The sequence below is a fragment of the Polyergus mexicanus genome, unplaced genomic scaffold, assembly GCF_030449975.1.
Source record: "Polyergus mexicanus isolate NDT 795.1 unplaced genomic scaffold, iyPolMexi1.0 SCAF_4, whole genome shotgun sequence".
NCBI classification, from domain to species: Eukaryota; Metazoa; Arthropoda; class Insecta; order Hymenoptera; family Formicidae; genus Polyergus; species Polyergus mexicanus.
Window position 1 is genome coordinate 8,419,872 of NW_027223324.1, and position 17,091 is coordinate 8,436,962.

The following is a 17,091-nucleotide window of genomic DNA, read 5'->3' on the forward strand; positions in this document are numbered from 1 at the left end:
ATTCATGGGGGTATCAATTCCCCGATAACATCTACAAAAACATTCGTCGACCCAGCTAACCTGTAACTCATGTAAACCCATTAGATATCTCAGAGAAAAAGGAGAGAGAAAAGTAGAAGAGGGATCGTCGGAGCGGCCAATATCGCATCGGGCGCGAAAATCTGCGAGGTTTTCCAGCAACTAGTGGCGTTAGTTGAAACTCCGAACCCCCGAGAGAGCTCTATAGCCTTCTATAACCCATCTGGCACCCCTTCTTCGTTGAACGAGAGAAAGAGAGAGAGAGAGAGAAAGAGAAATAAAGAGAGATAGAGAATCTTGTTCCCCCATTTTCCACGAGTGAATCCTCCCTCTCATGCCTCGCTTCCGCCACCCTCTATTTCTCTCTCCGTCGCTCCCTCTTTTTCCTCCCCTTCCCTCTCTCCCTATATCTCGCACGCCGCGTTCCTCTCGCGCGCTCGCGCGTTCTTCGGCCTCTGGAGCGGAGTCGCAGCATCCGTTGGACCGTTCCGGACTTCAGTCCACGTCGAGAACGCGCCACTGTCGGGACCTCGAGGAAGTGACGGTCATCCGGAAGCTTATAGCTGACATCGCGTACACGACACTATCGTTACTGTCGTGTGTCAAAGTTAGGCAGTAAATATCGTCTAAAGTTATGATCCCATAATTTTTCAGCGATAGATATCCAAAGATACTTATAAAGGTAAATAAAAAAAGAGAAAGAAATTGTTCGAGGCAAAAAAAGCCTCGCATCATCACGCATTCATCGCATATAATCTATAAATATTTTGGACAAAAATTATCCACGCATAAACGGCGAAAACGGTATCTTCGAATTAACCGTACATCAGTTAATGAGTTAATCAATCATTGATATCGGTTAATATATAAGTAATCGGTTCATCAACGTTGGTACCAGCCTCCCCCCCTCCCCCCCCCCTTCGTTGGGGTACCACGCAAGTCACGCAGTGCTGGGTCGCGCGAGAGAAGCCGGGAAAGTTTTTTTTTTCGAAGAAACAATCGGAAAATTTCCGGCCGGTTCTCCACCCGGAGGGAAACTGCGCTCGGCAATAAGAACGAAACGAATAACGATTCGCTGGATTCCCTAAGGGCTAGAAGAAAGCTGGTGGCCGGTTCTGATGCCGACACGTGCTGAGCGCGATTGTTGAGGGTGCGGCGGAGCACAGAGGACGAACGGAGCCACGAGGGCCCGCGGGAAGAGCTGAAGAAGAGGGAGCTCGGGCCAGGCGACTGCCAGAAGTTGTTGCCCAGTTCCGGTGAGGGGGCGAACATCGGGCCTGGATGGTCACGAGGACGAGACGCCGGAAGCGCTGCCACGTTGGAAGGGAGAATATTGACGGCCGTCAACAAGTTCCTTACAACGTCCCCTTTGGTTAACAAGGTCAAGTTGCTGATGGTGAGTTTCTCACTGTCTTCTCCTCTCCCTTGCCCCCCCCCCCACCCTCGCTTTTCTCTCATTCTCTCTCTTTCTTTTTCTCTTTCTCGTCGACACACCGCGAACATTCACGCGGCCACTGACTCGACCCCCGTTTAGTTTCTCGCTTTCTCGACGTAGGAGGACATATGTAGTCGGCTCTGCTTTGAATACAGTTAGTTCGCAGTTGTCGTACAGCAGTCGTCGCGATTGTACCTTCCGCCTCGGGAAACTTTCAGGTGACGATGTTCGCCGTTACATCGAGGAAGGTACAAGATATCGACATGATTCCGATTTCTGATTGACGGGAAAAATTGGTTTTTTAAGCTAAGTTTCTCTCATCGATTTCACAATTTTCACAAAATAGTAGACAAATTTCGAATTTCGAATTATTAAGATGTAAAATGTCTTAAGTTATTCATCTCACGTTACGGCGCTTGAATATTCTTCCAAATTTTGGTTTCTCGAGTGCGAGTCAAGTGAGAGTTCAACTGAACATTGTTTTAAACATGATTTTATTTTATCATAATTATTATATATTTTATTATAATTAATTAATGTTGCGAATGTGAAAAATCATATTTAGTATATATTGTAGATTTCATTAATTTCATCTTTTAAAACGTGAGCAATAAGAGTGGGCACGCGGCTGATTATTAGAATTCCTAACTTAGTTCGCGTTTTGCATAATTTACGATTATCGTTCCGCTTCGGAACTTAACCATCCCTGCTTCCCATCGTCGTAGAGAGCTTGACGGGCCGTGAAGCATAATTGGCGATCCACTTTGCACCGTTGATCGTGTCGACGTGGCATCGTCAATCGAATATTTGTCACCCAATACCTATTTATTTTAGAGCGATGGGATACGTTGAATTTTAGTAACTTGCCTCAAAATTAAAATGCTTTAAATCTAAGTAGAAATTTGCAAGTATTATATCTATCTCGACACTGAAAAATGCGATGAAATTTGCAAGTTTACGCAAAAATATGGAAATAGTAAAATATATAAATGAGATAATTGTTTAGAAATAATTAAAACACACATTACTCTAATATTTTATATTATATCTTTAATTTAATTCTTTTTTCATCTCTTAATAACTATCGTCGCTTGCACAATGATAATTAGGATTGACAGTTGCACAAGTAGAATAACAAAAAAGAATTTTACAATTTTTTCAATTTTAATCAATTTGCGATTTAATTATTTTGATGAAATGTTATTTATTATTTTGATAGAACACTATTATTAAGGGGCATTTGTGAGCACGAACGATAATTGCTTGGTTAATTCCCGGAGGACAAGGATTATAGTCCTATGTGAGCAGCTTGGTATATTCTCGGAAATTAGAGACATCCTCCGCCTCGAGATATGCATATTACGATTATATTTTTCTTGTGTATTTCTTGTCTTGATCAATTTTTCGACCTAACTTTTTACACTTCTTACAGTATTTTAAAAGCGCTTTACATAAATCTAAATAATCTTCCTAGTTTAACTTGGGATCAGACATTTAACAGCTTAAGATTGTTAGAAAGGACATTTAACTTTTAACATTTACGTTCGTGTTTACAATTCTGGTTTTCTTTGTGAATTTATTTTTTAAATTTCAAGGAACTTGAGGTGCACATCTGCTCCATTCCACGTTTTTTATTTTTAAAGAATAGTTATTTTCTATTGTAAATACGACACGATCCATAAAAATTCTGTATAATCAATTTTTTGATTCTTTAATATAATGAAATAGGATATTTATTTAGCCCTAGTATTTAAATAACATTTTTAAAATTTTTAGTTAGCTTTAAATGAAAATTCCCGATTTAACATTAAATGTCATGTAAACAGAAATATTGTACGTAACTCGCCAAAGATTTACGTTTCATTCTTCTCACGCGATGTTTGCGTGATTGTCACGCTAAAATAATGCGCAATTAACTGCATTCCTGCGTACTCGTTTACACGCAACTATGCATTCGACAATCGGTGATGCGCGATACACGTGCCTGCGTGATACTCTCTTGCGCCACTGTAATCTGGAATGAAAGCATGGATGCATGAGCCAGATATGCTTATTTTTTTTAATAAATCGATTATCTACCAATAATGGGCTATCCATTGATACAAGATAGCTAAATGAGAACATATCGAAAAAGAGAGTAAAATTTATATTGGTGCAGATTACGATACGATACGTATACCGAAAGGAAAATCCTCGCGAGGGACTTTTCCTATTTTCATTATCGATATACAACGAAAATATTGAGGGGTATCTATGGAATTTCGCAAATTAGGAGATAATCGGTTCTCTAAGATTCGCAAATTGAAGACTAATATTCTTTCTATCCAATACAAATATTTCAGAGTGTCGGGGGGGGGGGGGTCTAGAAAATATACACTTTCAAGAACTGCCAAAACAGTAGCTCGCATTATCAGTATTATGTCATAATATTTGAAAATGATCGTGTAATTGTTTCATACGTCGAGACGAATAGATGTGAATTACATTCTTCACACGTGAATATTATTTGCGATAATTTAGATCAAATCTTTGTGAGACGAATAGATGAAACATTTATTAATGTTCTAGGACAAGCACTCAAATAATGTACAAATATACGTAGAATAAATGACAGTGATAGATACAAGTGTGCTTGACAACGACAGAAGTAATATTAGATCGAAGAAAAATAAAAGAAATTAATGTATGCGGGTTATCGATGAATACTTATTTTAAACACGAGTTTTAAAATAATCTTATCATATTATTGAGATGAAGATCGCGTGCGCGCTATTCGGGAAAAGAGGAGGAAATGGGGGAGAAATATTTGAAATATCACATAGATATTAAATAAGAATTTACCGATCGTGCCATGCATTAATGTTAACCGCGGGATCATTACTACGAACGCATCGATTACGAAGCTCAAAGCGAGAGTGGCTTGGTCGACACTTGCCTGCGGTGGCGGGACATCGAATACGTGCCGTTCGATATAATGAATAGAATGCTTTCGATCCGGTGGAGATATTTCATTAGTCCTGATTAAAATGACAAAGTGAATTAACGTGTACGCGAAGGTTTTAATACACAAACATTTTCGACAATCGATCATACTATCCTGGATGCATTTCCGAACTTTATATAAAAATTTAAACATGATTGATCATAGGAAAAAGTTTCTTTCGTAAGAATTACATTCGAAAAGTATCCAAGTATAAAACTCACATGCTTCATATTTTAAGATCTCTGGTAAAATTAATTGGAAATTTTTTACTAGCGCAGATTTGAATAGATTATTGAGCCTATCTCTATTTTAAAATTGAAATAAAAATACTAAATGTTAGTTTTATTATATGCTTTTATCTTAAAATGTTTACACGAACAATAAGATATATATATTAAAACGACACTCTCCTAATATCGATTAATTCAAAGAATGTGAGTTTTCTTTATATTTTTAGCTCGTTACATTTTATGTAATTTATAAAGTAGAATAAAAAATTTATATTTGCAATAATTACAAAACTCGTACAAAAATAGAAAATATATATGACAAGGAGAAATATATATACATAAATAATATCAAAGTTAGGTCAAAATTATTATATATGTATTTTATTAAATATTTCTCATATATTTTCATTTCTCACTTATTTCTTTTTATTCACATTATTTTTTTAAGACATAAATTGCAGTCTTTTAGAGAGAAAGAGAGAGAGAGAGGGGGGAACACTTACTTTCTTAAAATAATTCGTAAATTAATTTCTTATTTCACCTTTTTTTACACGTTACATACATTAACGTTTCACAATTTTTTATTTGTTATTTTCTCTATTAATAAGTTAATATGACAATACGAGTAATGGTTCACAATTTACTCACGCAAATACCGAATATACGAAATGCGAATAAAGTTTCTGCTACATTTACACGCTACATTACATATTACATGCGAAAATTTGATCGAATACTTTAAGATGTAACATGTTTAATAGTCCATGATGCCGATTATCAACGTAACGACACTTTTGCATATGGAATATTATGATATTATCTGCACATCTCTTCAAATTCACATACCAACTTCATATATATCAACGATGTTATCCGGACCGCTATTCCAGAGGAGATGCGCGAAGTTCCTTGTAGAAATTCCATTTTCTGATACATTTCGGGAATGCGAGAATCTACCGTGCGTATACACATGTGCGTGCGTGTATTATCCGACGCCGCCGGAACGAGAGAAGCAGAAGGGTCCGAGCATTGTCCCCTGGGGCGAGTCCTCGACTTTTGCTGGGGTGTCATACCCCGAGTGCCTTTATCATACGACGTTACGTTCCGACCATGCAGACGGGAAATTCCGGCCGAGTTCGTTGTCATACGACGAGACAAATAGGCAGAGACGTGGCGTAGATACGACCGGCGTGGCAATACACCGCGCTAAATATCGTCTGTGAAGTCAATTGTGATAGGGTTTACCGATGTACAGATAGTTTTCCCGATAGGTCGTTCTCGTACTTCGCGAGAGATGCATCGCCGCGATTCGATCGCTGTAGTATCGAGTAGAATGCAAAATTATGCCGCGATCATATTTGTAAATTGAGAAATTAATCGCTATACGACGCGTGACATTTAACACCATTTGTGATGCGCGTGGGCGATTTAATTAAAAATAAATTTAATATTGGTTAAATTTATTCAATATTAAATTATGAATTTAATATTTAACAATTAAAATTGACTTTAGGTTTTTGTCTCGTGAATTTATCGCGTCATCCATTCAATGGAGAGTCGTTATTTTACTTATTACTGTTAGGATGGCTATACTTATTCGATCTATCTAATATGTCGTCATACGTGTACGTAATATAATAAAGGAGATAGTTTACGAGAGATATTTTACACGATATAAAAACTGGCGATGTCGATCTCCCGGCTAGTTTGATATGCAATTAAGATCTTCGAAGTCATTTTCTTGATCTCATATATGAAATTGAACGAAGAATCCTCCAGGCGTCGAAATCCCTCGCGATGTAACTAGTACGATATATTTTTTATTTATAAAATCAATTATTATTTTTTCTGTTCTGATTTAATTGCATCATACCCTTCTCTGATAGCACTTGATATTTATATTTTAATTAAAACGTTATACGTACGCGCTCGCCTTTTACCGTACGATTATACGTGAAACTCTTCTCAATATGTGGTTCTAACTTCAACTTCTTTAATTAACGATGCCGTTTGGGACATTTCAATGCAATGCAGTTTCTGCATAATAAACGGGCAAAGATGTTTCTTCGGGAAAAGCCCAACGACAAACTCTATTAAATAGAACATCTCATTTGACGCGATCTCTTATTCCGGTGATCTCGTTTCTCTCCGAAACACGCGCGACGACTTGGTATACCGTCATACGAAAACTTTCAGCTTCTTAATGATTATCTAATCTAACAATCCGCGGTTGTAATTTGTATATAAATTCGATTTTAGCGCGAGAAACGGTGTAAAATATGGAAATGAGAACATGCTCGGAAAATGTCCCGTAGCAAAATGCGCGCATAAATCATAAGCTTAAAGACGGCGACACGAAGATGTAAGCACGGTGGATACATCAGGGATTGCGAGAGGCGACGCATCACATATATAAAATTAGCAGATTAATACTAAGCGGGATTTTCTCGTGTAATTCGATTACCTTCCGCGATAATCTTCGCATATCGCTCGATCGCACGCTATTCGATCAGTTTTCGAGTTGCATCAAGATATCTGGCGTTTGCCAGTGCACGAATTGAATAAGCTTTAATGCATCCGATCGTATCGTGAGATATTTCTCACTAGTGCTCCGCGAATCCTTTGGCTTAATGTAGCTGGTACATATTATATATATGTATAGCGACCATACCGTTTTATGTTTCTATTAAGATTATTTCGAGCACAAAAGCAGAAAAAAGATATATGGCGAATAATGAATGCGCACTTGTTAGAATTTACGCCCGTAGCATATATATTTTAGAGAGCATATTTTTTAGATGGTATGTATAATTTTATTTTTGGTTTTTTTTACATATAACTTTATACTCTTTTGCATTCGGTCTTCTTTGAAGTACGAATAATGTCAGATTATTAGTTAAATAGCTAGCAGTAATATTTTATCCGTTCAGAAAATAATACAATGAAAAATGAGAAATATTTTTGCTGAAAAAATATTTCGTTTCGAGATATATATTATATTTTAATATATGCTCCCGTCAAGTACATTTCTTGTATCGTTTTTGATTTTTCGTTTTATGAAGACGTAAATAAATATCATTTTACATTTTGCGAAAATTACTAATGGCATAAAACTTAGATTCTGCGGAGAAAAAAAAAGGCATGTTTGTAGACATTGATTTATCGTAAATAATTTGCGTATACTTTGATATGCATTAATATATTATACATTTTACGTTTGCAAAATCAAATTCATGCGTATCTTCTTTTATAAATAGACATTTCGATATACAGTTTCAACACTGGCATATTATATTGACATATATTGAGATACGTTGATACAGGTATAGAACATATTGATTTTTTTGCATCCTTCTGCGTGAAGTTTTTATTAAAAGCACGAGAGAAAGAATGGAAATAAAGAAATCGGGTGAAGTATACGTCTAGAGAATCGTGTATAAGCAGCTACGCAATCACGCGTCGGATTCTTTGGACCGATCACATTCGCTGTCGTTGGCAGCGTATGCATTATGATCCATTATACTATCACAAAACCCCATATGCATGAGAGGACGTGAACCATTACTGGATCCTTATTGCCTGCGCGATGTTTCCCAGGCAGACGTTTTGCTCTTAAGCGAAGTGCGATAAAAGGTGTTGAAAAAAAATCACACACTTTATTTCACATTGAAAAATTTTTTATTAATGTACTGATTTATTATTTTTAATTAAATATAATTTTACAAATGGATTTAAAGAACATTCTAACCGTAGATAGTGGATTAATTTTTTATATTATTATACACTTTTGGGAAAGTATTTTTGCAAAATTACTTGGAATTATTTAAAGATGCTTTCATACTTGTTAAACTTGTTACACGGGGCGAATTAACTGATGGATATCGGGAGATGTTCGAGAGATGATTATTCTTAAAATATCGAAGAATATTTTACGTCTACTCTACTAACTCGATCCATAATTTCATAATCCCATCTTAAGTAACGCGCGAACAAAAGTACCGAGTACGCTCGTCATTGACAAACTTGCCTTCCCCTAATCCGCTCTCTGACACTCTTATAAAAGTTTAATTGACCTAATTGATTGATATCGGATAATAGCTGCGAAAGATATCGAACAAATTTCTCCCAAAGATGCAAAATTTCAATGGTGCTTTAATTATTACATAAATTAACGTTATTTGATTATACAAATAATGTTATCCGATCATACGATTACATGAATATTCAAACTGCAAAATGGGGAGGAAATTTTTTGCTAAAAAAAATGGAATGGAATACACAATGGAAGTTAGTGTGACAGGATAGTTAGCGTGATAAAAAACTTACCCAACATACTTTGACATGAATGAGTGAGATGTGCTGTATGATATCAGAAATATGCGACTAACTTGTTACAACGCTTATAACATCAGTCCGAATTATATTAGCTCGAATAACATTTTTCTTTTTCATTTTCATCATATATATATATACATATATACACTTGTAGTTCTCGTAGAACAATATAATATTTAATTCTGAGGTTTATTTTGATAATGAAAAATCAAAGAGTGTTTAAGCAGTCTTTTAAAACAGCCGATTTCGTTTTCAAAAAAAGCTTTCCTCCCCCCCCCCCAAAAAAAGAGATTAACATAATCGGTAAGATTTATGTAAACGGCTTCGCTTCTCCGACCACAAATGCGGATCTCGCAGTGCGCGACGACGCGAAGTTTTCACGATGCCACCGACGCGTTTTAATGCACATTTATTTCCTGAATGCGTTAAGAAAACGGGCTCGTATTTAAATTGACTTGATGCCTGCCACATTTAGCTCGTCTTTCGATGTCGTTCGCGGCTGCTCGAGAGAATTATGTCCTATCGTAATTTTATACGAAACCGCATTTGCATTATCTTTCAGATAGAGAACGAATAAAAGTTAGGAATTATAGCTCTCTTTTCTCTCTGCCCATTGGTATTGTTACAACGTTGAATATCGTTCGAAACTCGAGTTAAACATAAGCGAGAATGAACGATAATACGTAGAAGCGTTTCTTGTGCACATAGTCAACGTATCCCTGTGGGAATATATCTATTTGCCAACCGTATACCTTCTGTTGCTCGATATTCTGTAGATTGTATGAAGAGCAAACACAGGTGAGCGCACTGAATAAATCGGTCATATCTAACTGTAATCTTTCATTATTGATTCGAAAGCGTAATTTATTCTAATATTGTACATTGGCACATATACATATAGAATATTTTTAAATTTATTCGTACCGTAAAATGAATGTGACGGAATAAATGAATTTAATTGAAAATGTCTTGCACTCTAAAAATATTTTACTTTTATCACGCGACGTCCTAATCAAAATTTTCGGAATCATGCGATGGCAAAGGATGTAACTCGGATACATCCTGCAGTATCCGCAGCACTCAAATGTGCCGGCTGCTTTCTCTTATAAGCGGGAGAGGTACCTTAAAGTTTTTGCCGACTAAGCTCTCGTTTTATCGAGAGTCATGAAAAGTGAGAACACAGGAAACTCGCGAAAAATATTGTACATCGCAATCGAGCGTCTCGTATTTTAAATCGAGAGAACCTTACTCTCCCCTTCTTTTAAAATGCAACCATTCACCTCGATCTCTTGTCTCGTTTTCATCCTTGTTCCGGTCTCATTTTACATTCTGCTCGTTTCTCCATCCTTTTGTCTTACAACGTGAAGGGCGCGGATGATTTTCGCGCTATCTCGCACTTGACGCATCCGAGGTCGAAATGTCGGTCCGACTTGATTTCGATTTTTGAGACCTCAGCTTCGTATTATATATTCTCGAATCATATTTTTCGCAATTCAATATCCCCGAATCGAGATCCACATGATTTGACAGACTATCGACGCGTTGTGCTGTATGTGGCTTTTTTACGCAAGAATGAGAATTCTTTTCAAGTTCATCGGATTCGAACGCGTTACCAACGAAACCATGTTACATCTCTGACAATTTCGCTTTTCGTTGGAGCGATTGTTGCACTCTCGATTGCAACATGTTTTTGTGGATGAAAACGATGAATTTCATTACATAAGACATAACGTAATTCTATGATGTTGAATGCGCTCGGAAAAGAAGCCATAAAGGCGTGCATAAATTTGATTAAAGGACAGATATTGCGCTACAATTGTGTTCTGCTTTTTACGATTAAATACAATTAATATTTCAGAAATAAAATAAATCAAGCAAAAAAATATGTGTCACGTCCCAGAAAACTCGTACAGAATTTTCATTGCATTAGAATTTATAATACGTCTAAAAATACATATGTTAAAAACATACAATATATTAATCATTATTATAATTCTCATAATAATATATCTCTTAAAGGAATGTGCCGTCAAAATTCCAAAGAAATGAGATCGCGAAAAATCGATAGTAAAGGCAAAGAAAAGTATGCACGCGGCGCTAAATACTAACGCGACCGCGCTTTTTATTATATCTTTATTCATCTTCGGCTGAATGCACTTATGGAATGAATGGTATATATAGATCCTTTGTGTGCAGCGGTTTATGAACTCGGCTAAGAGCCATATCGCTTTTGTCTCGTTTATCAGTCTTGTAATAAATTTTGATATACTTTAACGATAAAACCACGAGTCTCTTACAGTCGATCAATATTTTAATCAAGCTGACCACCGTTTTGTGTTATGCCGATGGAATATGAAATTGCTAATTTATTTACATCGTGCTAATAATTCTGAATATTTCAACCGTATTAGTTTATCCATTAATATCATTTTAATTAATGCATAATCGCATGAAACGTGTAAATTTATAACGTATAATCGTTGACACAGATGAAAAGGTTTTGCCAAAGTGTTAAAACAATATTTCGTTTTCCAAGCCTATAGACAGAGTGTTAGCGAGTAAGCGATATATGTTTTCTTTCGATCGATCTCTTATTTCTTATCTACTCATACGTTACTTTTGTTCCGACACGAGCATAACTCGTTTTTCTTCAAAGCGCAGCCGGTTATTACATCTCATATTATCGTATATCGATTTATATTTTATATTTCTAAATCATAAATGTGTTTATTTCCCATTGTTATAACAACAATTATTTATTAATACAATTATTATTTATCTTCAATAATTACTAAGAATTGCTGTGTGTAAACCAATATATCATAAACAATTTGTTGCATAATTCCAAAAGTTCTAGATTAATATGTTACGTATGTATTTTTAATTATTATTAACAATTAAGAATTGAATCTTAGAAGCTGATAAATTACTTTGTGTGCATTAGATTACGCTACAAGCTTTATAGCAATGCATAGTAATTCTTGATGATGCACTTTGATATCCGTTTCATAGTAGCCATTGTAGTCTAGATCGGTTTATATAAATTACGACATACAATCATTAGCCTTATCGAAATTGCAATTATATTTGACGATGGCGTCATGCGCGAAATCGGTTGTAAACAGGCGGTTAGCCGCAGCGCTAACGAGTTCACCCTCAACGCGTTTGTCGTCCTTTCCGTAATTCTGATTAATCGGTTAATTTCCGGTAATCTCGTATATCTATGATCTAAAACGATTGATAAACGAGGTGTCTCTTCAACGTACAGTTATCGTATTATCATTATTTTCTTTTAAAGAGAAGGAGCACACTCTTTAATCGCGTTGCACGAAAATTGATCGAAATATATAGCGATTTCTGCTTTTTACAAAGAATAAAATTACTTTATTATATTTAATTCAATATTCTCATCGTTTCGATCACGAGATCAGTTATTCTTCTAAAAGAATGCCTTATTAACCTCGAGTTCAAACTTTCTAAAAATATTTCTCTTTTATTTCTGAAATATTACAGAGAAAAACGAAGGGAGTGCGAACGGGAGGAAGAAAAAGAGGGGAAAAAATTGATCTGCTTTTGCTATACACAGCATATTCATAACTTCGTTTCACAAGAGCAGCATGTAATTTTAGCTAACTTTGTAAAAGTTAGCGGGAATTAGTCTCCTGAATGGTTCGGGAGCGAAACGAGAACTTTGTGTGCGCCTTAACAGGATACTCGACGGCTGATGTAGCGGGTTGTGTCTTATCTAGATATCTTGAAAAATGCTGGTGAATTTTGTTCTTAGATTTCAGAATATCCGCCGAGAGGGGATCTCGCTCTGCGGCGCGTCGCTTCTGTTAAATCGAAACGCACCCGAGAGGCAATTACTTATCCGCCGACGCGCAATACTTAAGCTACAGCGGCGTTAGTGCACGAGGGAAATCGAATCACGGAGAGATCGAGCATTTAGATGGATGTACACTCAGTATTGTGTTCGTTACAGTTCGCAATATTACGTTAATTAGCCAATTTGCTATTTCCGTCGCGATTTCGAAGCGCCGACTCTCCGTTGACGTCACAAGCGTTCGAGGAGGATTAAGAAAGATGCGAAATGAAATTGACAAAATGATTCGTTAGATCGCGTCTGTATTTTTGCTTCTCCCCATTGAATATAATTTCTTATTATGTCAGTGATTTATTTAAATCGATTCAGCGATCCGGAAATCGTAGAATTCGAATTCGTTGAACAGGATTTGATGTATCAAAAGAATTGATTATCTATGATAAAATATATTGTGGTATATAAATTAGAGAAATACCGTTTAGTTACCGTTCACTAAGTTCAATATGATAATATATCTTACAAAGCGTTGAAGAGACTATTGCTGTATCTCATATCGATTCCGAACTTACTACAATTTTTATTTCTTCGCTTATGTCATAAATATAATAAAATTTGTTGTATAATAAAACTTGGTTTTATTGATGGGATTTATTACGAGCCGTAAATTACGGATACTTTTAGTTAGGCTTCGACAGCTTTGATATGATGATAGGCCTCGTAGGAGACGCTCTCAAGATGATTTTTAATCCACAGTAATGCGCATCTATTTCGATCCAATCCCATTACGAATTTTATTCTCGCGTCTATTCTCAGACATCAACAACCGTCTCCAATGACCTTTCTCCTCGTTTCCATAACGAATTTTTTTTGTATTAATGAGAAGCGACGCTTATCGGTCGCTACCGAATTCCGCGTTACCTGCCGTTCCGTAACGCGTGCCCTCTTTTCCCCTCCACCCTTCCCCATCTTATCTTTGCGGGTTGCAGGCCACGATTCGCTGATCGGCATGCAAATTCCCGCGATCGGAGCGGAAATGAGCCGCGCCGGTGTCTTCTTCGCACCATCTCATTCAATCAAAATGCGGGACAGCGTGATCGAGCGCTGGCGCCTTATCGTACTTCCACTTGCCGCTCGTAAATCTGCTTTTTCAGCCGTGATTTTTCCGCATCTTCTTCTTACACAGGCTTCCAATTCTTTCTCGAATGCTCTTTAATCGCGCATTTTCTTCCCACTGTCGCGCTAATTGCCACGAACATCATGCGCTCAATCTCGTGTACGCAAATTCATTCCGATTTTCACGCGATCTACAATCCAGATATTAGTCGGTAGATTATCGTTAAAAATGAAATTGAAAAGATATGTATGCCAGAAAAAAAAATCATCTAATTCTATATTTTTTAATTTTTAGCTATGGTATGTAAAAGAATCATTTTGAAATTACCGACAAACAAAATAAAAATACACTGCGCTTATGACATTTTGCTTTGACATTTCTATTCTAATTTTATAATTTCTATATTAATTAAGTGTAAAATAAGTGGATGTCAGTAGTCAGAAATCTTAATTAATTATTCATTCATTCCAAAAGTTTACTTGTGTGCTTTTACCATGAATGTTTCAATCTTTGCGTTTATATATATATATATATATAACATTCGCATGTAAACGATTTAATGGAGAAATAGAAATTTCTTATTTTAGTTAATGTAATACTATTGTTAATATACAAGAACTTAATACGTGTAGTACTATATGCTTTAGGGATGAATACCGTGTTAAAGAGAAGTAAAAACAAAAGATTATAAAACCATTTAATCTGTTTCGCTCTATATTTCCGGGTTACAGCTATTTCTGCGTTATAATAATATTCTTCAGTTACTATAATTCTGATTTTATTGAATTGTTTCGAAGCAATCATATTTCATATTATATTATTACTGATTATTTCGAAAACGTTTAACTTTACTGTGTTTTAGTTATTTCAATGCATTGTCTTGAGAAAAGCATCACGTAAGACAGTCAGAAACTACTAAAACACCGATGTATGCTTTTTCTGAAGAGAATGAACTGAAATAACACATGAAATATACTGCGAAGAGTGACGTTTACAAAATAATTAGCACTGTTGCACCTACTTTTACAGACACGTTTTCAATTGCAACGGAATATATTAATTTGCATTACACATAAATAATATACGTAAAAAGATTAACAGAATGCATATATATATATATAAGTAAATCTTTTATTTAAAGTACAATACACAATCCCAGTGGATTAACGAATCGCAACTTCAGCCTCGCACAACATTAATGCGCGAGTACCTCTTATTTTCCATACATTATGCAGGTGGTACATAATATTAGCATCGTGAAAGTAGTTTCCGCTCGTCTGATCAACAAATTACAAAGCGAGTTTTCGGGTGGCGAGGAACGAAAGGACTCGTTGCAAAATCGCTCGTCATCCCGATGCACTCATGATTTATTTAAAGAATAAATGATATCGGATTCGGTACGCTGATTTATGAACGAATGCGTGTGGGATTACATTAACAACATAAATCTCGATATACCTGTGACGACGTGTCGAACAAGAATTTATTTTAAATAAGACAGGTGTTTAATCGATACGGATGCCAATTTCATATCAAATTATAAATTTTCATATTAATTATGCAAATTTATAGCTTGTCATAAGATGATTATGCGTTAAATACGTTAATTACTGAAAATAGAGGTATATAATAATTCAATTATCAATTCAGCTATAAACTCAATTTATAAATAATTTATAAATAACTTGCGTTCCACGTCAAGAGAATAATCTCGTCATTTTTCAATTTTCAATTTTTCAGATTTTCAACTTTAATCTTGAGGTTTGTCTTCGCGCGCCAGCACGTCCTTGCAAAAGAATGTCAGCGCTCATTGAAAATCTAAAAGCGCTTCATTATGAATCAGTAGAACGGTCCGCCAAACATTGTTCGCATCTTTTTATCAATGCGCCTCGCTCGAATCGGTCATATCGAAGTATACGCCGACACGTTTTACCAGTTTCATCGATCGTTTATCCATTCGTATCAGGCGCGGCATTTCGAATTCGGTCCCGACCTGATCACGTATGTTTATGCAACAGGGGGATGCTAACGTCAGCATCCGCGCGCGATCGAATTACTCGAGAATTGGGAGAGACTCGCTCTCTGTTTTACTATTTTTAACCGACGTTCGCGAGACGCGAATGGCGTACCGTAGGTGGATGGGGGGATTGATCGACGATAATGGTCGCGGCCTTAGCCGCTGCAGCCGACAAGATACCGGGTATCTACTTGTACGGCGGCCTTTACCTGTCCTACCTGTCCTATCAGCTGACGAGTATCAAGCGAAGCAATTAGCGCCGTCGTCGGCGTTAACGAAGTTTCTCTTGGGCGGTGAAGTATTTGGAAAGGAATTAAGGGCAAGGGATAAGAGAAGAAGATCGCGCCTCTGATGCATTCACGCCCTCCTGTTCCTTTTCCCTTTTCCCGAATCGATAGCGGATTAATTTTCAATATGCCAAACCGTAAAAGCGGAATCGACGAATGCTTCTGAATAAATCTCAGACTGTGACAAACATCTGAATCTATTGATTCATTAAAACACGTGAGTCCTCATTTTCGCGAGAATGATTTATTGTTCCGTCAAATAATAGGATCAAGTATTAGAAGTTGCATTTTCTATCGAAGCAAATATCGTTCGAGGCGATTCAATTCGACATTTTTTATTTTTTATTTATTTTGAACGAAAACGAGTAAATAATAAATCAGCACAATAGTCAACGCGAATGCACATGTTACTATTATAATAAATGTGAAATGATTGTGTCCACGCACACAATGGCGCGATCGCATTGCGCGTGTTTACGGCAGACTTTAATACGATGCATTATTGTTTTACAATTAATTGTTTTGTGTTATAGATTGTATATTCTATAGAAAAACATAATTGATTTATAACAGAACGTTATTAAATTGTACGAATGCGACTCACGTTTGATTATTGAATTATATTGAATTCGCCACGCATATATATGACGTTTTGCAAAACAGCTCCACGGTTCAGGATTACACCCGCAGGTGCGCCGCACGTTTTGCGGGCAAAGTGCCACATATACTCTATTTAATATACTGCTCGAGAAAGGTGCCCCGGTTTATAGAGATAATCTAATAAGAGAAATGTCCGCGTGCGCGGTGACTCTATCTCTTTTCGGCACTTGGAAAATTCTTTGAAAATGC

At 36.3% G+C, this 17,091-nt stretch overlaps 1 protein-coding gene across 4 annotated transcripts in view; it reads left to right on the plus strand.

Annotated features, from left to right (window-relative positions):
• LOC138932233 (uncharacterized) overlaps positions 1-17,091 on the plus strand; it is a 57,884-nt gene that overhangs the window by 4,042 nt on the left and 36,751 nt on the right. For 2 of the 4 annotated variants that reach the window (XM_070293853.1, XM_070293855.1), the window contains exon 1: positions 1,628-1,701. The exons of 1 other annotated variant lie outside the window; for it this stretch is intronic. In XM_070293853.1, coding sequence (XP_070149954.1) covers positions 1,678-1,701 — 24 coding nt within the window. In that variant the 5' untranslated portion in view covers positions 1,628-1,677. Of the gene's footprint in view, positions 1-546; positions 1,415-1,627; positions 1,702-17,091 lie in introns of those variants that run through there. One more of the 4 variants, XM_070293854.1, reaches the window with a different exon arrangement.